The sequence below is a fragment of the Crassostrea angulata genome, chromosome 2, assembly GCF_025612915.1.
Source record: "Crassostrea angulata isolate pt1a10 chromosome 2, ASM2561291v2, whole genome shotgun sequence".
Taxonomy (NCBI): domain Eukaryota; kingdom Metazoa; phylum Mollusca; class Bivalvia; order Ostreida; family Ostreidae; genus Magallana; species Magallana angulata.
This window is the reverse complement of record NC_069112.1, coordinates 45,442,916-45,465,066: the sequence shown is the minus strand read 5'-3', so window position 1 is coordinate 45,465,066 and position 22,151 is coordinate 45,442,916. Positions and strand designations below refer to the sequence as shown.

General features: G+C 30.7%; 1 protein-coding gene across 1 annotated transcript in view; it reads left to right on the top strand.

Annotated features, from left to right (window-relative positions):
- Nucleotides 1–15,212, top strand: part of LOC128174401 (receptor-type tyrosine-protein phosphatase kappa-like) — a 39,008-nt gene extending 23,796 nt beyond the window's left edge. The window contains exons 8-24 of the mRNA XM_052839964.1: nucleotides 6,950–7,047; nucleotides 8,053–8,181; nucleotides 8,422–8,509; nucleotides 8,934–9,007; nucleotides 9,160–9,196; nucleotides 10,525–10,622; nucleotides 10,902–11,030; nucleotides 11,302–11,447; nucleotides 11,691–11,826; nucleotides 12,226–12,372; nucleotides 12,601–12,694; nucleotides 13,000–13,073; nucleotides 13,231–13,365; nucleotides 13,716–13,835; nucleotides 14,220–14,359; nucleotides 14,647–14,782; nucleotides 15,102–15,212. Coding sequence (XP_052695924.1) covers nucleotides 6,950–7,047; nucleotides 8,053–8,181; nucleotides 8,422–8,509; nucleotides 8,934–9,007; nucleotides 9,160–9,196; nucleotides 10,525–10,622; nucleotides 10,902–11,030; nucleotides 11,302–11,447; nucleotides 11,691–11,826; nucleotides 12,226–12,372; nucleotides 12,601–12,694; nucleotides 13,000–13,073; nucleotides 13,231–13,365; nucleotides 13,716–13,835; nucleotides 14,220–14,359; nucleotides 14,647–14,782; nucleotides 15,102–15,179 — 1,859 coding nt within the window. The 3' untranslated portion in view covers nucleotides 15,180–15,212. The remainder of the gene's footprint in view (nucleotides 1–6,949; nucleotides 7,048–8,052; nucleotides 8,182–8,421; nucleotides 8,510–8,933; nucleotides 9,008–9,159; nucleotides 9,197–10,524; nucleotides 10,623–10,901; nucleotides 11,031–11,301; nucleotides 11,448–11,690; nucleotides 11,827–12,225; nucleotides 12,373–12,600; nucleotides 12,695–12,999; nucleotides 13,074–13,230; nucleotides 13,366–13,715; nucleotides 13,836–14,219; nucleotides 14,360–14,646; nucleotides 14,783–15,101) is intronic.
- The last annotated feature ends 6,939 nt before the right edge of the window (nucleotides 15,213–22,151 follow it).

The window sequence follows — 22,151 nt, the reverse complement described above, 5'->3', positions numbered from 1 at the left end:
TATGTGTGGTAAAATAATCATACTTAGATAGTCTTCTAAGGTTTGGTTTACACGCAGAAGTGATATAGCATTTTTACATTGTAGAAATTAATATACGTCAGAGGGACAAAATGTAATGCAAAAACAAATTATTTTTAAAAGTTATTTTCAAAGTAATACTGGTCTTTTTAGAGTGGATTTTATTCAACTTTCCTATGCAGTTACTCTGGCAAACAGAAAAGTGAAACGGTGCTTTGACCTAAGCATAAAATAGAAAACGGATAAGAACACTTAGTTCTTAAAAGTAATCGATAAATTCGATGCAATGTATTCTTAAGCATTATTTTGCTTACCTTGAAAATAGTAAGGTTTTAATTGGTACGAACAATTTAGATAGGTTTGCTGTCGTAGGTGTTCCTTTGCTAGATTTTAATATATTCTCGTTCAACCCGACGCTCAGCTGACTCCGTAAATATCCGACAAGCAGAAAATCTCTCTTTTGTGTCGGATATTAACGGTAACAGCCGAGCCTCTGGTTACACGAGACAAGAGTTTAATATTGCTTGGATCCATACAGTTTCTCAGATATATTTCGATTACTGATATGTAGTTTGATGGAACTAATTCAATCCTTAAATATTACACAAAACGATTCACGTGAGGTTTTCTCAAAAGTCTCGTCGAAAAACTCCAAGAATTCATATTTTAAAAAATGCGCGATTTAAATGCGTGTACATGAACATATAAGAAACTACTTTCAATGCAAATAAAATATCGGTGATTTTAAATTAAATAACAATCGATAATTAAAATCAACTACCCTCAGTACTTCAGTAATTATATTCATTGTAATTTTGCTGAAACTTCTCTAGTTTTGTATCAATTCAAATTCATATTGTTTGGTAGATATCACAAAAGGGAACTATGTCCTTTTTTTCTTCCGTGAGAACCACGGAAGTATACATAGTTTATGGTATTGGTGATGAGATGTTTATGTCCTCCTGTATTACTTTATAACACTATTTTCCTTCTCAATCTTTAAACTATCGTTAATAAATCAGATTCTTGTAAATCTCTGTTTTATAGGTAAAAATTTGGTGTACATTATATAAGTGTCTCTATCGGTATCGATCTGGATCAGAGAGTAGTGAGGACATGAATATCCAAATCACAGGATATGAATTGTATGTATGGTTTTTTTTTTCATGTTTCGTTTTTATCATGTATTCAGATATTGGTATTTAACATTTATGTCATACTTAAATATGACAAACATTCGTTTGCTCATTTAAGCATCGGTAAAGAAATCGTTACATGAAATAATATATTACCTTAATAGCGTTCTTTGTATGCATTTAAGTAAATAGGAATATGGATATTAAGTATATTTTTAGCAATCCTTTTGTCTTTTTTTCATTGATTAAAATCCCAATATTATTTTATTTTATTTTGCCCCCCCCCAAAAAAAATAATAAACGTTCTATCTTCAAAATGTATAGTCCTTCAAATCTTAAAAAGTTAATACGAATTATTCGTTAATAAAAAAAATATAAAACCCTTTACACCTTCAATGTCTTTCTTTTTAAAAAAGTTTAAAATATCGGTCCATTCCTTGCTCTTCCATAAAATTCTATGTTTGATTAAGGGATTTATTACAAAGTACAACAATTTTTTGTATACCATCTATCCTCCTCGAGGTTAAACCCATAAATCGGGCCATTCAATGTTTCGGCGGTTTCTTGATTTAATTTGTAAATACTGAACTAGCAAGACGTTTATTTGATGTTATGGTAAAATTGAAATCAACGGATCAATCTGTTACAACCATCAAAATTTCTTTAAAAAAGCACAACGAATTTAACAAAGAAAATTAACACCATATCAATTAAAATTGACATTTTAACAAAATACTTGTTTTGCTGCTCGTCAAAGATTTCATTTTATTGGCCCTTGCCTTTACAATGTCATTTGATAATTGTAATTTAGCTTCTTCTTCTTTTTTCACTTGACATACTGATCTTTCGCAAAAAAAGGAATGATAAATAACAATCGTATATATTGGTGGTGAGGGTTGACAAGCGCTGAAACCTTCAATGGCAGGTCAACAAATCATGCAATTATTCTTTTTACGAGTTTGAAAACAATAATTAATGAACCCAATTTAAAAATTAAGAAAGATATTTGTTAGGTTATAATTCAAATATATCGATTTAAAAAAAAACCATAAAATGTATGGGAATATCGGTCGTGTTATCCTTATATTTTTTTTTCTGGTTAGTTCGTTAATTGGTGATAGAAAGAGAAAGAGGAAGAAAGAAAAATTATTATGTCTATTAAACTTTTCTGGGTCGATAGCACGTCTTTTCACATGGCCAACGTATTGCATGAAATGTTTACTTATTTCATTATCATTTATCACCATTAAAATACTTTATTTACAAAACTACAAAATATGATCACTGAACTTACAAAATATGATCACTGAACTTTCAAAATATGATCACTGAACTTACAAAATATGATCACTGAACTTAATCTACGGAGAGTTATATTACCATCTCGAATTAGGTTGGTGTTTATTGAAAGTAGTGGTTGAAAATTATAACAAAATGACCCCAGGATACTCCTTTAAAAATTTGAATATTGTATCTCTGAAGAACGCCATAGACTTTTATATAAATTAGTAAAAGGTGAAACTCATTTGTATTGGTTTATAAAACAGCCAGTTATATTTCCGGCTTTTTCCATGGTATATAAATATGCATTTTATGTACAATTTGAATTCATATTTGTGTTTATTTAATATATTTGCAGATGACATATGGTAAATATGAGTTTTATCATACACAACATTTCTAAGATGCTATGTTTGTTTATGATGCCAGGGATTGTATTTGCCTACGGTAACTGTCTCTTTGTAGCATTGTAGTCTATTGGAAGTGAATTGCAAAAGAGCTAAGATTGATATCTAGGACTGCAAAGCAATACATGTATGTCCCAATAAACAATCATCAATGCCCAATTAGTCAAAGCGCTTAGTATACATCGGAATATTAACTATTAAGCCACTATCAATCACCATCTCAGTATAAATGAAAACTGTTGACTTAATGATAAATAAAATATTAAATACTTTTTTTTCATTCTGTCATTTTTTTCTCTGTCTTACACCATCAGGCTTTTGGCCAAGAAATAATTTTATTTTCATTCGTCAATGTAACCAATTTTAGAACTGCAAGAGGCTCAGAAAACAGCTTGAGTGAATTCATAATACTTTTAAAAATCACAGTAAGAGAAAAGTGCTCGTTTTGACCGCGTGTATTAATCACTGTTTAAAAAAAACACATTTGTTTTAATTTTGTTTTAGAGAACATTGCTCTAAATAAGGACACCTGGCAACTGTATCCTAACGAAAATGAAGAAATTGCAGACTATCTGAACTCGTCAAGGGCAGTTGACGGATTGAAAACAAACCTTTCCTTTTCTGGATATCAATGTACGATATTACATAGCAGTAGATATGTGGCTCTGTTACGTGTCTATCTTGGGGCGATTCTAGGAATTCATCACATCACTATATATTATAGAACAGACAACTTACCCTGGGGTAAACACAATAATTGATTTATTTATTGTTTTCTTCTATCTATCTATCTATCTATCTATCTATCTATCTATCTATCTATCTATCTATCTATCTATCTATCTATCTATCTATCTATCTATCTATCTATCTACGTACGCAATACAGTTAAGGCGGCCAGTAAAAGTATCGGCTAATTTTTGTGATGAAAAAACGTGAACTTAAGTTTCACAGGCATGTCTTTTCCTAATAACAATCGCTCAAATGCAATATGTTTTTGAAATATATATAAACTGTTCATAGCAGCGCAATATTCTATGATTCTATGTTGATATTAGTCATGTGATATGACTGTCGCATTTTGTAAGCAGATGTATTTGTGGTTTTGACGTCTTCTAAAATTTAAAAACAGTGCAACAGCATAATCATGTCAACATGCAGCACTGAATTATACAAAAAATTGATGTTGTATCGTAGATTTTGAAAAATGTTACGAAAGACACGATTATTGATCGATTGATTTAACATGTATATCAATTAAATCTGGTTTAACATGTATTTCTTTTTAATTCTTGCAAAGGACCCACTAACGAGAATGCTGGCAAATTTCTGGGATTTTCTGTGTATATTTCAAACACAACGTTAAAAGAAGACCAAGTTCTGTGTTTTCACGACTTCCATTTTGACAAGTACACCATTCCTGCAGTTTTAACTTTGAACTGTACTATGCACGGCAGATATGTAACTTTCAAAAACAACAGGACAAGAACTAGTTACCCAGAAGACTATTCACGCTACGCTTACAACGATCTTTGTGAATTTGAGGTATATGGTGAGTACTTGATGCGTTAAATATCCGTATAGCTTATTTATTTTATATATATCAGAATGCTGAAATTTAATTTTTGAGACGTAAATGTGTTTATACAATGTCCCAAGATATCCTGGACTCACATTTGGCTTAATTACTCAATATTTATAAATACCTCAGGATTCAAACGATGTTCATTCAAAGTATCAACTATTTCCAAGATATTTTCGCTGAAACACTCCCTGTGGCTAATTATGTTTCAATACACGCCAAAAAAGTAATGTCTACGGGGATTTTGTATTGAAGCAGACCGGGATGATAACGTTGAAAAATTGCGCGAGGTATTCCGAGTGACTTCAGAATGGAGAAAAGATGTAAACATTCCCCACTGGAAATCTTTTTCAGAAATTTGTTTTTGTCTCTGTAAACTTTTAGGAGTGAAAAATGATAATGTGTTAATGAAGATATCTTGGGGATTTTCCCTTTTATCAATTTCAATTGAAATTCTTTCACAGGTATGTGTACTTGGGTTTTTTTAATCGGCCAAATATCCTGCATAAGTATTTTAGGATAGACAATAACAGTGTTTCCCCGGAAGTTTTATTCTGACCTATTCTATTAAATCATGTTTCGTGGTTTATATAGAAAGATTTATATATGCCATCATCTGACGAGCATACTTTAGCAATATATATTTTAAGGGTGTCCTTCTCCATTTGTCTTCGGAGAAAACTGTTCCAATCCATGTCCAGCTCAATGTAAAGGCCATCGCTGTCACATAAAGACTGGCCATTGTTTTGGATGCAATGATGGGTATCGGGGATTAAAATGTGAACATTGTAAGTAATTTTGTTTCAATCGCATAGTAGTAATTGTAAGTTGCATGATAATAATATTAACGAAATGAGTATGGGTATGGTCAATTTATTTGATAGCACAAATACAGATAACTACAAATCATACAAATGGTATGTTCTATATATGCAACAACAATTACATGCTTAAAAATAATTATATCGATGGCATTTTTTTTATTATTTAGTGTTAAATAACGTTGATTTTAAAAGTATGATTATTCTTTGTGTACCTTTATTTTTGTTGGGTACCAAACCAGGCTATTTCTTTTTATCATTTTTCTGTGATTAAATTGAACGTTGAATCGTTACAGACTGTGAAACTTACAAATATGGAATTGGATGTGCAGAAGACTGTGGATATTGTATAAATGGACGGAGATGTAACCACATTAACGGCTTTTGTTACGCTGGGTGTGAGACAGGGTATTATGGAAGGCAATGTAAAATGGGTAAAGTTGTAATGTTTTAAACATTATTTGTTATATCATCGTGTATGGAATGAAATATTAAATTGTTTTCAATCAATACAAATTTTTAAAATATTAAGAAAAGAAACGTTGATCCAAGACCTTTATCATATATCATATTTGATAGAGAATTTTATCATTGTTGTGTAAAAATATGTGCAGGGAAACTTCGTTTTCATATCCATTAGTTTTCACTTTTTGATTATGTCAGTTTTACAGAGTCTAATCCAATTTTCTGGATTACCGCACTCTGGTTTCCCGATTCCGTATCACAACTTTCTGATTCTGATTACGTAGTACGAATTAATTAACTTCTGTATTTAAGCGCATTTTAAAAGAGTTCTTTTCAAAATAGTTTTGTTATAAAAGTAAATGTTATAAAATTGATTTAATAAGGATATTTTTGTGATCAAAACTTTTAAAAAGACAACGGTATATATAAATTTGTCATTACAACAGTATCTTGATACAAAGAGCCGGGTCAAATCTCGTTGGTAGGTGCGGATCATGAGATTAAACTCGACGATTCGCGTCTCCTTTGCTCTAATGATCCGCGCCTCGTAAAATGACATGTTCCGACCCTTTAGATCAAGTTACTGTAATAATAATATATAAAAACTACACACTTCTTAATATTTTTTCCCGCATAAAAAGAAATACGGATACTTTGAACCTGAATATTTTTTATTTTCAACTATTAACATGGTTCAAGAAGGAGTATGAAAATGCTTTTATGTGAAATCATACAAGAATATCTCATTTGTATAGTATTGTTGTATATGGGTGAATATGAAAGTGTCAATTAGAAAAAAAATTACAATTTTTTTTTTAATTGAAGAATGTAATGACGGAACATACGGTAAAAATTGCAACAACACCTGTGGTCATTGTGACCCACCATGTGATAGAATAACAGGCAAATGCCCACATGGCTGTAAACCAGGCTATGAAGGGGTCTTCTGCAACAAAAGTAAGACACAGAGTATATTGTATTATTTCTTTATCAATTCAGTAGCTAGAGAATAAAAAAGAGACATACATATTACATTAAAATTTTGAGAATGAATAAAAAAATGCATTCATTATTTTCAATTTAGCCAATCAAAAACGCTTTAGAAACAAATGCAATCTAAAATTATGTTACCTTAAAGCCAAAAAGGATTGGAGTTTTGAATATATATATTTTTAAATGTATCAAACTGTCGAAACCGTTTTTTTCTGGTTATATATTTTTTATTTATTTTTTTCATAGCGTGCTCTTATATGTATTATGGATCGAATTGCAACTCAACCTGCAGCTTAAATTGCCGAAACCAAACTTGTGATTCTAAAAGCGGATATTGCCTAGTAGTATGTCACATTATCATCATACATATGTAGATATTTAACTTGGTGGTAATTTCTTGCAAACTTCTTTAAGTACATAGAATATAATTTGATATACATGTATGTATAAACATCTTAATAATTACTACTCTTATACTTTAATATTTCCTGGAATATAGTTTCAGCTCCTTAGCTAAATGTCCTTATGGTAACCTTTACTGCAATGAATGTGTTACAATGACATGTTTTTACCACCTTGGATAGTTTTTCTTCTTGCGTTAAACTATCAGTTTGAGTTATGAACAAAACTTCGCCACAACTAATCACGACGCTTTACAGGAACACGAGACTGAGAATAATCTTGTGTCTGCTTATGTTGGTGGATTCGTCGGATTTCTGTCTCTTGTTGGGATAATAACAGTGATCGTACTGCTGTATAGAAGGTATCAAATTCAGTTTCTCAATGTGTATTTGTATAAAGTATCGAATAATGTGTGTTTCATACGAAATAAACGTTTTTTTATCAACTTAGGTTTCTCAATATTTACAGTATCATAATGCATGTTTCATATGATATAAACATTTTTCCCCCTCTTCCACTTCGATATCGGTATAGGAAAACCATTCATAGGGCTGTCCTGAAGTCAACCAAACCTGAACAAAGAAGTAAGTTTGTCATGCATTTTGAAGCGTAAACAATTTAGAGCATTATATGGGTACAATAATGATAAGTGAGAACGTATTTTACTAGCGGCAATGATTATCGCTGAAATGACACCTACAAATATTTGTAACTTAAATTCAGAATTGAAAAGTGAAATGGTTAAGTAATAAAAATCTTATGAACGTATAACATGTAACACGCTCCCAAATATTTTATGTATAGATGGGTCTTCATGCCGAAGTTACGAAACTTTAGAATTAGACACCAGCACTTTCCAAGAAGAAACACGATTGGCTCGAACAGATTTAGACCAAACGGAAGTTAAACGTTATGTGACTACTGGTAACGTCTATGAAAAACTGCAGGTGGAAAAGTCGATTGGTAATATGGGCACCTACCAACAGTTGCTGCTCGACATTCCAATAACTGAAATAGGATCCATTATAACAAATAAGCAAAGAGACAATGCTGAGGGATTTAAACGAGATTATGCGGTGTGTATCTTTAATACAATGCCTTTGTAAATATAATAAGTTGTAGATAATATGTAATCGTAAAAATGATAATATATTATAAAGATATTCATTTTTAAGATTATTTTATTTGTCTTTTTTTATTTCTTTGTGATGAACCAACTCCACTTTAGCCAGAGCTGTTCCTACTAAAATCATGTAACATAGCTATTCTATCTTTTTACTTCGGTCATTATATATTTTTTGTTTTGTTCTTTTTAGTCCCTACCACATGGCGAAAGATTCCCATGCGACGCAGGAAAATTATCAATAAATCGTCATAAAAATAGAATTCAAAATACACTTCCATGTAAGGAAAATTTTATGCAACCCTTGTTTGCAAAACTTTTGATTTAATCTTCATTTTTTTTATGCTACACTTACTTTGTTTTTGAGAGTATATATATAACAACTTTTTGTTGCATATTATTTGATATACGAAATTCTAAACTTGCTCAAATTTAGTTCCAATGGCAGGTAAACACATGCATAGCTTAACTGTTCTGGGATTTATTTACTCTCTAATAAAACTGGAATATAAATAAATATAAGTCAAAATAGTTTTTTTTTTTTGTCCTTCAAAACACAAATTGTAACTTTAAAGTCATGTGATAAAATATTTTACCCAGTCATATCATAACGTAAAAATGTTAGTATTTGAGTACCGACCTGTTCTTCTCAACTGATGAATAGTATACATGTAATTAGTATTAAAATTTCAGTTTGTTTTTAAGATGATCACTCTAGAGTACTCCTTAGACGGTATGTAGGAACAGCTTGTGATTACATCAACGCCAATTACATTAGTGTAAGCATTTCAAAGGTTGAGTTTTTACATTAATACTCTAAATGTTTAAACTTAATGTGACAATGTTAGTATGGAAGAAACAGTTGTACAACATACATGGAAATCGTATATCATGTTTAAATTTATTATTTTCTTCTTTTTTCTCTCTCTAGGGAGCCGAACGAAATAATGAATACATTGCTGCTCAAGGTAATGTATATACACAACAATTATAAAACTTCTGTTAAACAAACCTTTTCAATTTTTGTCTCTGTACGCATACGCGTGTCTCTTTGTGACTTCCTCTTTGTATGCAAGTCAGCTTTTAAACGTCCATGAGATAATCATATAAATCAATGCGCTTGTATACGTCTAACGCAATTGGTTACTTCTTAGTTAATCCTTGGGTTTTTTTATGTTTTGAAACACACAATAAAAACATAATAACTTCTATATTACTATATTGAAATAATAGACTCGGATTTTTGGGCTTTAATACCGAGAAATCGGAGTACTGTCTTTTGGTTTATATATGTTGAACATCATTGGTACTTGAAGATTACCAATTTGTTTTTTTTTTGTTTTTTCTAAATCAAGCTTCGCTAATTAGTAATCAGCGTTAATTCATTTTAAAAATCCGGAAATCATCTTGATTTTTTTGGATTTTACAATCTTGCGCATGCACATTACATTCACGCTAAATCACGGAAGGCTCTTTAGTTTATGCTTCCACAATATGGCATTTCCATGGATAAACTCAGAAACGATATTTCCAAAAAATCCCTTGAGATCCGAATATCAACATGGTATGTAAATTCGAAGCCAGTAAAAACGCCGGTGAAAAAGTGATTAATTCTTCATATTTATGAATTAAATATTTCGATGGAGGGTTTTTACAGCTTCAAAATGGTTTGTTATGAATAATTTAATTGTTATATTTTATGCAGCTGCTATAATTTTCTCCGAAATCGTTTCGGGGCGATTCTGCAATTGTTTGCATCATTCTGGATATATTGGATGCATTTTAACTGTCGTGAAGGCCTGTCCCGAGACACAGTTAGATTATTCTAACTAAGCAGAGTGTAGTGAAATTAATAGCATTATTGTAGTCTTAGAACTTTGGTATATAAATGTCAACAATATGTTGAGTCAATGTATCTGTTTCGTCAATGTCCGATATCATATACAATGTCTTCCCGTGTTCGCACGGGTGAAAGTGTAGTTTTTGCTTATCATGATGCAAACTGCGAGAAATGCCAACCTTTTTTCTCAGTTCTACTTATTTTTTTAATGGATACACTTACATATAGTATTTGCTTATTGGCGTGTCAAAGTAATGTTGTTATTCAATGTGTAAGTGTTGCCGTAAAATGCATTTAAATCTCTATGTATGTTCTTCTGAATTTATTTTACGTCACTCTCTCTCTCTCTCTCTCTCTCTCTCTCTCTCTCTCTCTCTCTCTCTCTCTCTCTCTCTCGTCAAGTGGCATGGCATGTAACAAATTATTTGTAAAAGTTTAGAAAACTGTCACGCCTAGGTCCATTCGAAACAACTTTATCTGAGTTCTGGGAGATGGTATGCCAGGACCAAATTCAGCAGATAATCATGTTGACAAATCTAACAGAAGGAGAAAAGGCGAGTTTGCTGATATATTTTCCAATGTAATAAAAAAAAAAACCCAAAAATTGCATGGTTGGTATGTTAACGATTGTACTGATCAGTTATGAAGGAAAAAGACATATCATTTTGATTTAATGATGGCAATAACAGTATATTTTCACGAAAAAACGAGATGACGATTTTCTACTTTTTTCCCTTTCCTTCAAATGTATCGTTGATTTACTGTTTGACACACGCAATGCTACCACCGAGACAAATAACACAATACATTATATTATCTTGTTTTTGTTAAAGGTAAAATGCTTCAAGTACTGGCCAAATAAAGGAAAAACGGAAACGTATGGAACAGTTTCTATTGAATTCATTGAAGAAAAGGTGTACGCTTTCTTCACCAAGAGAAGATTTAGAGTGTCTCAACTAGGGGTGAGTGACTTATAACTGAAATTACATTGTTATTGCTTGCAACATACTCTTATGAACTAAACATTGTTAATTAAGTGTATTAGATTAGATGGAGACAAAACAACGCAGATCCAAGGTTGTTTTTTTTTTCTCAGATGAAAAAAAAATTCCTGTTTCACATTCAAATTTAACAAAATTAAAAACAGTTAATAATAAGTAAAACGTCATGTACAATCATTGGTTAAAATTATGCATTTTATGTGCATTGTTGAATTTCAAATTTTTGCTGCAGATAAAATCATGCGTGGTAACTCAATTTCATTTTACCGCATGGCCTGATCACGAGACTCCAGATCCTCTGTGTTTGGTCATATTTCACAATCACGTGGACAATGAAACTGTTGCTCAAGGAATATCCCCAACACTAGTTCATTGCAGGTAAACCATTCCTTTTAACTTCAAACGATTTGCATTTACGTATATTTATGACATTGTTTAGCTTTACAAGGATATTGTATAAATCAAGACATGTATCAAGACACTTTTAGGTTTTTCCCCTATAATATTTGTTTATTGATTAAACACAATAAAAGAACTAAATTTTAGAGTAAGTCTGATTATATAAGTAGTGAAATTTCAATATTTGAATGGTTACGATTTAAAATGACTTTGATTTTACAGCACAGGTCTTGGTCGCACGGGTACATACATAGCTCTTGACTATCTTTACAAAACTGGAAAGAAGTCTGGTAGTGTAAATGTAGCAGAATATGTAAAAACAATGAGGGAAAATCGAATGAACATGGTTGACACCCTTGTAAGTAAATTGTTCATAGCGAATAAACTTGGAGCATTCATCTATTTTGGCAAGTCTTTCTACATTTAATCCTTAATAAAATAGTAATATAGTTTGTGAAAATTACCTTCAATATGATTTAGTATTTTTTATTTTTAATTAGATTACAAAGAATTGTACAATATTTTAACAATAATCCCATCAATGTAAAATGTAGCAATGGTTATGTTACATATTGTTTTCATCAAAATCAAAGCACAAATATATAAGTTGTATCAATTAATTTTCTCGTTGGAATCATTTTTAAGAATATTTTAATTATAATTTAAATTTACAAACTGGAACGATATCTTTTAAATGTTTGTTCACATGATATGAATTTATTCTTATTAATACAACTTACATTCTTTTTCATATCAGGATCAATATATCACATTATTTCTCACACTGCAAGAAGCTTTCAAAGCAAAACCTGCATTACAGTCAAAGAAACAGTTTTTGAATAAAGTCACATCATTAATTAAGAAAGGATATATGATCTCTCCTTCCCTGAAAGACGAACACGAGGTTTGAATTTTATATAAGCATTATTGAATTGGATTTCCAAAATTAAAAAAAAGTTTAACCAAATACGTTATCATTAATTTTTAAAAATCGATTGGGGTTCTTTTATTTGTACTACTACAGTGTGCAAAACATAGCTATTATATACGATTTTTTTCTGCATCTACGTACCCATATCTAAAAACATACAACAACAAAATGTAAATGGTTGAACTACCTCGATTTTTAAAGATTTTAAAGAAAGTGTGTCCAACATATACTGATGAGGATTACAAGGCAGCAAAACAGCACGTGGCAAATTCTGGGAAAGATGCAGTTTTGCCTGGTGTGTATGCATATCTTCATACAAGAGACTGATTAAATTCCAAGTTTTTTAAGTTCATTCCAATCTTGACTTCCACAGTTTCTACTATAAAAATGTAGCATTAGCGTTTTCACGTTTAAATAGTTTAAGTTATAGGTTTGATATCATAAAGTAATGATTATGTATTTTTCATGACTTAATGGTGTTCTGATTTTTAATTTTTATTTGTTGTACCCTATGTTTGAACAAACAACAATATGATTACCTTTTTTCGGGGGGGGGATCTTTATTTCAAATGACATGTTTGTTGACTTTTTTGTTCCAAGTTGAGAAATATAGATTTAGTTTGCCATCAACTGTTCCAACAAGTGAGAGTTTTATCAACGCTATTGTTGCTTCTGTGAGTAATTTTACTAATTCCAAGTGAGGCCTAAAACATTGTTGCATAGCTTGTTGAATTTCAATTTGTTTGGTGTAAGAACATCAAACGAAAATGAAAATTGAAGATAAATGCAATGCATTGTTTAATTTTTAAATGAATGTATTTTTCTTTTCAGACATATACCAAGGACAACGGATTCATTGTTACACAATACCCAACAGAGGACAACGTTGTTGAGTTTATTCGTCTTATGGTTGATTATGGATGTCGCACAATTATTTGCATGAATCCCCAACACAATATCAAATCAGTACGTGCCATTTTGAATCTACCCTAACGATAAATTACCATTGATTGATACATTAATTATCAGTGCAATTACCTTCTCTCAACTGTAGTTTGTATTTTCCAATTTACCATATGTTATAAAAGCATTCGTTTCCATTTTACAAAATTTACATGTTTTCAAAAATTATAAAAGAAACGTTTTATTTCCATGAAATTTATCCAATCGAGTGGTCTAGCAAAAATAATTAACTTTTATATTGGTATGAACCAACTGCGCATCGTTTGTGGACAACTAAATGTTTTTTTGTTGAAATTGATGTAATTTGATATTTATAACATCAAATATAAGATATACTTTTGTTATCAAATAAGAGCAAAGCATGGATGCCATCACCATCATCTGAAAAGATTATATCTCCATACAGAGTATTCTGCTATACCTGCAGAGACACAGACCTAAAGGTGTCAACTTTATATATAAATAAAGAGAAGGTGAGTGTTTATCTTTTTCTTTCTTTTTTTTCATTTTTTTTTTTTTGGAAGTACGAGTTTTCATTATATGTCAGATTTTCATTTTTAGATATTACACACTCGAGTTAATCTTTACAAACAGACGTATGATACACAAATGAGAAATTTGTATATGATTATTTAGAATGTTCGTTGTCAAGTGAAAGTGTAGGTATTAGGTAATTTGTTTTTGAAATCATTCACCCAATCATGATATAGATTACACTCTCTAGTTTTAAAGGTGTTTATTTTCTACAATGACCAGTAATTATTTTACAAACCAAACAAACTAGTTTCTGATGTACTTAAAACAGATTTGTTAACAATGCCAATTTCCTAAAATAACAAACGTACATTTGTTTTCAGGAAGAACCATTCTGTATTACGGTAGCTGAACCTAAATACGAATTTGGTTCAGAAACTCAAAAAGATGTGACAAATTTGTGTAACTTGGTCTCATTTGCTCGTGATCGCCCAAGTAACAGTCCCATAGCTGTTGTTAGCATGTAAGCATTCTTTATTTTTTATATTATCATCATATTTTAAACCTATTCTGCATTAAGAGTGATATTTGTAAATAGTGTTATTAGGTATTATTTTACGCGCTCGAACAAATACTGTTTGTTACACACTTGTTAAAACATAATGCTCTTAACGAATTTTTAATTGTCAATGTTGTTGTTTGTCAAAAACGATACTGTGCATCTAAAAATATATAACATATGTGATATAGATAAGCGTTACTAAAAGTGTGATAGTCTTCTATATGCTTTTTCGAACACTATGGAAACAGGGACGGTGCATCAATGTGTGGTGTCTTCTGTGCTGTGTTTAACTCCATACAACAAATCACTATGGACGACAATATTGACGTGTTTACAACAGTCCGACAACTACAGAAGAGCAGACCAGAGTTATGCGCAACTCAGGTACGATGTGAACGTTACTAACAAGTAGAATAAGCGAAATAAAGCCACCAGAATCTCTCGAACATAATTTTCTATTTAGTATTATGAAACAAAAACCTTGCAAAAGTTCTTTGAAAAATATAAGCCATGTTAAAAAAACAGTTTAAGAGAAAAGATCAAAGCATTCAATTGCACACTGGTACACTTTTCATTTGATTTTGAATCATACTCGGAAAGTGTATACAATATTGCATTTCTTAGATGTAGAATTATGAAAATTTGCAAAACTATGAAATTTCATATATTGTTTATTTTTCTCTTGTTTATACATACTGTTTAGGATGAATACGGATTAATTTATCACGCCATTTACAACTATCTACAAGGTATGTCGGAATATGATTGCCTTGATCAGTAAAAGAAAGATATGGTGATTAGAATGCTGAAAAAGAAGATAAAAACTAGATAATTCATGAACTGGTTTATTTTTTTGTGATGAAATTATCTACAACAAATACGTGTGTAGTATTTGATACTTTAAATATGTATATTATGTTTGGTATAAATATTTCTTATTCCTCTATTTCTTACTTTCTCTTTTATCTATGTTTACATTTAGCTTTGTAAATACATGTAGTTAGTATTTAGATTTTTACAGATTTTATTGCTGTATCAGTCGTATCTGTTTAAGCTAATAAAAATGTCCTATGTGTTTGATTATTTCATAATTATATGTAAAGTTAATAGAATATGTTTACTGCAAAAATAGCCCAGGTTTTAAAACTTTGTCTTCCAACGCCAGTAATTGAAGTAATACTTTCTAATAAAATAGAATACATTAGATTAAAGAGAGGCTGGATGGTAAAAAAAACTCGTCATCAAATCAGAATTAAAAACATGTGTACCATTTCTGTCAGTTTTATATTATAATATAGAATCGACAAAAAATAAGAAATTAAAGCTTAGATGTTTTATTGTTATCTTACTTACATTTTGTTTTTCTTATATATTTATATATTAATATCATATTGAATGTTAATATTAATATGATGCCAGGCTCTTTCTCTATCTTCACTTTTGCTCATTCTCGTATGTGATGTTGACATGTTCTTGCGACACTTATCCCCAAATTATTTTTTAAATTCTGTTATCCAATTATTCATATTACTCTGAGGTAAGTGCAATATATACAAGACATTAAACACAGAGACATTAAAGTTAGAATAAAGTGTTCACAGTATCACAGTATAAAAGGACTCAGTTGACATCGGCTATAATCTCAATTAAAATGTATTTTAGGAATCGTTCTTGTTAACCAGGTATTGTAAATTAAACTAAATTTTGACAAAAATATATAGAATCAGATATCATATCTATGAATTTAAGTAGCATAGTGTCCGTTTTCGTCCCGATCAATTTTGTTTTATTATCTTTATTTAAAAAAAAGATAATGTTTTTTTTTATAAAGTGTTCTGCCTATCAATTTTGTTTAATCATTGTTTTTAAGAAACATAATGGTACTATTTTAATTTTTTTTTTTTTTTGCTGTATTTACTTTATCTGAATAATTCGGCTAGCGCTATGGTATGTTAAACTAAGTATTGTAAACAAGTTATATTTAGCATGTATGTTATTTGATTAAAAAGCTATGTTGCCAAGTTGGTGTCTTTTATTTTGTCTTATGCATTTATGCATCTACTGTATTAATTGCAATGTATTTAATTTTGTAGCAGCATCTGTTCTTTCCGCTAAAAAGAAACATAGAAGAACAAACAGCCAGTTCTATTACACGCTTTTCTTTAGCTTCATGTAAGAAAATATATTTGCAAACATTCGTTATTTTACAAATTTGCTTGAAATTTAAAATCTGAAGCTTTCTATGTTTGCTTCTTTATCAGAGCTTAATTGTTCAGTTGTCTTCATAAAATACCACTAGTACCGGCCAAAGGGTTGTATGACAGAGAGTCACAGAACAAGAAAAAATGCTTTCTTTACAAAGAGGAAATTAGAATTTTCTCATTTTTAGAAGTTGCCCATTCTGAATCACACATTTCTTATTCACAATCAAATACGTTTTGATTTTGAGAATGACTTTAACAGGCATTAGATGTGTGACAGTTGAAAACGTATGTGATGATACCACGTGACCTGATTACGGGACCCCATATCCTCTGCGTTTTGTAATATTCCATCACTTAGTAATCTACGAAAACACCAAACACGGAATATCGCCTATTGTAGTTCACTGCAGGTAGGCAAGACAAATTCAAGTACAAAACAACATTTGAAAGTAGAATCCAACACCTATAGTACATCATCACATGTAAAGTGCATAACAACATCTCAATGACATTTGATATAATGTATACTTATGCATTAAGACATTTTGCCAATTAACTACGAAATGCCTACACCAGAGTAACCGCTTACACCTTTAGTATTTCAAAACGTGTTATATGATGTCCGTACGCTATAATTGAATTTTACCTGATAATTTGTGTGAATTAAGTACAAAATACTTAGTATTGTTGAAATTTGTCTTGGAGCGAACATTGCAAGTGTCCTTTTAAAAGCGGTCTACGCTCGGTCAATGTCATTGTTATGTTCACATTGGTAAAATATCGAATTCCAGCATCTATCACATGTTTCTTTTTCTAATTAGCCGTAGTAAAGGGAGGTGTTTATGTTTTCATACGCATTAGTCACTCAGTTGAATGCTTTATATATATCTACAAAGTATATATTGTTTGAAAATTGCTTTTCTATTTACATATACACACTTTTTGTACGTTTTTTTATCATAGATATAATTTTATGGCAATAACATGTTTCCATATCATTCAATAGCACAGACTAGTACATAGACAAAACCATTATTGTAAGATTAGTATGCGGAGCTTAAAGCATTTGCAATGGATATAATGATTGACACTGAGATCCAAGCATTAATAACAAACTTATATCATGCAGTGAATAATCACTCGAAAAAAGAAGCCTTTGTTCAGCGTTTTGTGTTTAAATGGGCACCTTGGGCAAAATAAGCAAGGGACAAAAAAATTAAATAATCGTTGTTCCTAGCCTTGTGGTTTTTAACTGTGAATCAGGTGCGAAGGTAAAATTAAAATTAAATCCACGATTACACATTATAAAGTGAACGTATATATTTTTTTGAAGACAGTATTGCATCAAAGAATAATATTACTCGTTTAATAATAGCTACAGATATAAGTATATCGTCACATAATATTCTATCGAACTCGCTGATTTCTATCACATCAGATAGTTACACATCGCATCATTTCAGACATTTCATTTTATCATTATACGTTAATAGATGTTAAATACAAAAAAAAAAATATGTTTTTCTAAGGGTTTCCTCCTCTGGTCTTGATCTACTGAACAAAAAAAACAACTTGTAAGACTTTTTCGTTATTTTAAATATCCGCTCTGAAAATTTTATCTTTACAAAGAATTGTACTGTTATTACGACCTTTAAGTTTGACAACTTATTTGATGAGATGTTAGGTTATTGAAGCAAGTTTGTATATAGTGTGCACTCATCTAAAAATGTAATTCAACATTAAGATACGTGCTATATCAGATTATTTTTTCATTTATTGATTTTCTCTATATATTACATTATGTATTGTTTTTCTCTTTTATTTTTTATATGAATGAAGTTTCTTTATTATGTGAAATATTTCCTGAAACGCCATGTTAAAAAATTGACATTGTTAATGAACCATGAATAGAATTTACCTACGTTAAGTCTTTCTATGTAAAATACAGAATGTGTTCATTTATGCGAAGCGTTAGTTTCCGTGTCTCCGGCACACGACTATCAATGCTCGCTGACAAGAATAACAAATAACTTTGACTCGAGAAAAATATCATAGATATGTAGTACATACATACAAGTTGTCCTAAGGAACAGAGAAAACATGCTTAATGATTGTTTTTTATCGTATATAAAATTATTTAACCTTACAGGTGGCTTTCTAATCAACAAATAAACCGTCATATCTTCCTTTATATACATATATGATTTTTCTAGCCATTGAATGTCTTTTTATAAAGAAAAAAACCATATATTTTAGCTTTTGAAATTTGATGTTTTATAATATCTTTATACAAAACTTTTTATTTTTAAAAGGTAATGCAGTCTAGAAATGGCCACAAACATCTATCCCTCTTTAAAAAAGTGTAAACAAAACTTATTAGCATTTTTATAAACATGTGTGCTTACTTTGTAAATAACAATTTTCCCAACAATTCTGCATCGTATATTGAGTTTTAGAAAACATAATGGTGACAATTTTATTTGTTTTAATGAGTCGTTAAAACAATTTGAAACATTTGTTATATGTGATGTTATGTTATGTTATATGTTATATTGTGTCCTGGTCTAGATTACAACCAGATTTACCTGGTCTCTTCAAGTTTTTCTAAGTTTTGAATTCATGCATTTCTTATGTTGCATGTACTTAATTTAGCAGGTGTTCCTCTTGATCAAATAATAAATGAACATAATAAAATAAACAAATCTAATACATTTAACAAATTTACAGCTTCATAGATAATTGACATTTAAACAGACAAAAATTAGCCAAATCACACCTGCTAAATAACTCGCCCGTTTTAAATTCAGTTCGACACAGTTTTATCTAAAAACAAGATATTTTCAAATCACAATCTATAATAATATTTGACATCTGCAAACAGTGTGAATGTTAATTGAATGGCAAAATATCTACACGCTTAAGGATGATACAGGAAATTCAAAGGGATAATGTATAAAAACCCTGCACAATACAGACATACGAGTGTGTTTGTGTGCCTATCACATTTTACCAATAGAAATTAATGTTGTGTCCTGGTCTAGATTACAACCAGATTTACCTGGTCTCTTCAAATGTCAATTCTATAAAGGAAAGCAGTAGGAGGATAGTTAGTCGGTAGGTAGAATCTTGTTTTTTATTATCATTTCTACATCCATTTCTAAAATATTATCGGAGACTTTTAAGACTATTAACACCATTCCTTAAAAATTGCACTGTATGTATTTAATATACACTCTATATACGTTGATATTCCATGTGTTAATAAAATGTATGTTATGTGCACTTTTTTACCTGAGTCATTATTTACAAGTTGTGTTTAATGCTGCCAGAAATTTAATATTCTGGATCGTCAAATATCTTACAACAGTGTATTTACATCTAAAGATTAATGTTAACGCCTTCAGAATGTTACGGCTGGTTGCTCTCTGATCAAAACAAGCAATTATTACTTGAAAACGTATACGCTATTTCTAATCTAAATAGCTAATATTATGCGGTTGTTTCACTATTCAATTAACAGTGAATTTTCTTTTAACATATATTCAAAATACATATCAATTGACTAATAGTATTAAAAAGAGAGAGTTTGAATTCAATTTGCAGAAATGACTTGACAACTGACATATTTAACCAGCCTGCCAAGATTGTAAATACATCGTAAACAATTAGATGTATAAATGGTTCATATTTAAGAGGCTGGCCAAAATTCATGATTTAATACCTGGACGTCTGTACTTTGTAAATTAGATATACAGGACAGATCAATTGGCCCTCTAAAGAAATAGGGTGTACAGGACCATTAAAATCTCTTTTTAATTTATATATTAGCAAATTTCATATAACATTGTTATAACTTTAACATTTTGAAAGTGGCTCACATCCAGGATCCTGGTATTGCCTGACATCATGAAGTCAGGCATATCTAGGGTTTAAAAGTTGTGTTCTCCGAAACAGTGCAGACAGTGGGATAACCAATATCATGATATTTTAAAAAAAAGATTAACCGATGTATGTTTAAGATGTCAGCATTTACGTTCACAATTAAGGGAAATGATATATGGCATGTAATAACAACAGCGAGCAAAAGTTTTTAAGTAAAAGGGACGTTCACCATGTACGTGTGTAGTCCTGATTTAAAAATAGATCAGCATTCCACCGTATTTAAACGGTGAATAAGGGGGGAAAGTTCATCGCAACAAGTTGTAATATTTTTTCTATTACGGTACAATGTACGTAATAATTGGTGTTGCATTATCATTATTACAAGAGAGTCATCAGTTTGGATGAAAACAAATATATATTTATCCAGCTGGAATGTTTACTGGAAGAACTAAATCGCCAAAGCGGGTTGTGACCCGATTTTCGTTCAGTTGGGCGATTTCATTAATCTTTTAAAGGAATTATAAATCACTGGCCCTACTAAATGTACATTACTACATTTAACAATTACTAATCAGGTGTGTTTCTTAATTCGATCTATCTGATCCAAAGTATGATATCCATGTATGTAGCTGTTACAACACAAATGTCAAAAAATTCATCTGACCCTCTCCCCATGGATATTTGCCAATGGATGAGTTCATTCGTTGCGTGAACAGTAATAGCAGTATTTCGCACCACAATGTCTCGTTCATAGTTTTTGAGCGCCGATTAGTTGACGAGTCCGTTGGGATCATGTGAATACCCCAGAGCACGCCATGTGTTTACATCACAGACATGTAGCATTGGGGATCGGTGTGAGGGGGCTGCTTCAATTTTTTTGGCTGCTGGTACTTTTCTAAACTTTATCTGATATATAGAACTATCATGGATTTGCCCCTTCTCCCTCCACTTTTGTAGGAGCATTCAATAAATGAAACTGCAAATAAGTAATTCTAATTGAAGTTACAGTTAGGTTCTTTTCATGAATTTGAGAATTCATCCTTTTTTAATTGCTTGTCAATAATTTTGATGAAGATGCCCACACACATTCAAAAACAATACGTGTTTGTAAACCCTTTCATATGTCATATGGTTGGAAATTTGTTATAAAAGCCTATCAGTTGATTTTGCATCTTAATATAACAAATACAATGTACAATTTAAATTTGAAGCTGCCCACACACACATTCAAAGACAATACGTGTTTTTATACCGTTTCATATTTCATATTGTTGGACATTTTTTAAAATTGACTGTCAGTTGATTTTGCATCTTACAATAACAAACACAATTTAAAGAAAAAAAATGACTATTTAATCTCCAGCTTTCAAGCTTACACGCACTTATATGTTATGTGTGCATGCTTCCATTGCATAATTTTGTTCAGTCAGGCAATCTTTTTGGAAAGCTATACCTTGTTATTAATAATTGTCAGCATAGGGGTCCGGGACAAATAGACTGATCTTGAGGTAGAATATCTCTCTGATAAGAGAGAAAACTTCTGAAGAAAATAATCTCACTTTGTTTCTGTTGACTAACAATTTGTTATTTGCGTTATTATGGAGTCTACTTCAGTGGAAAAGTAACCTCTCTTTGACAAATGTGTCCTAACAATTCCAAGAATTTCC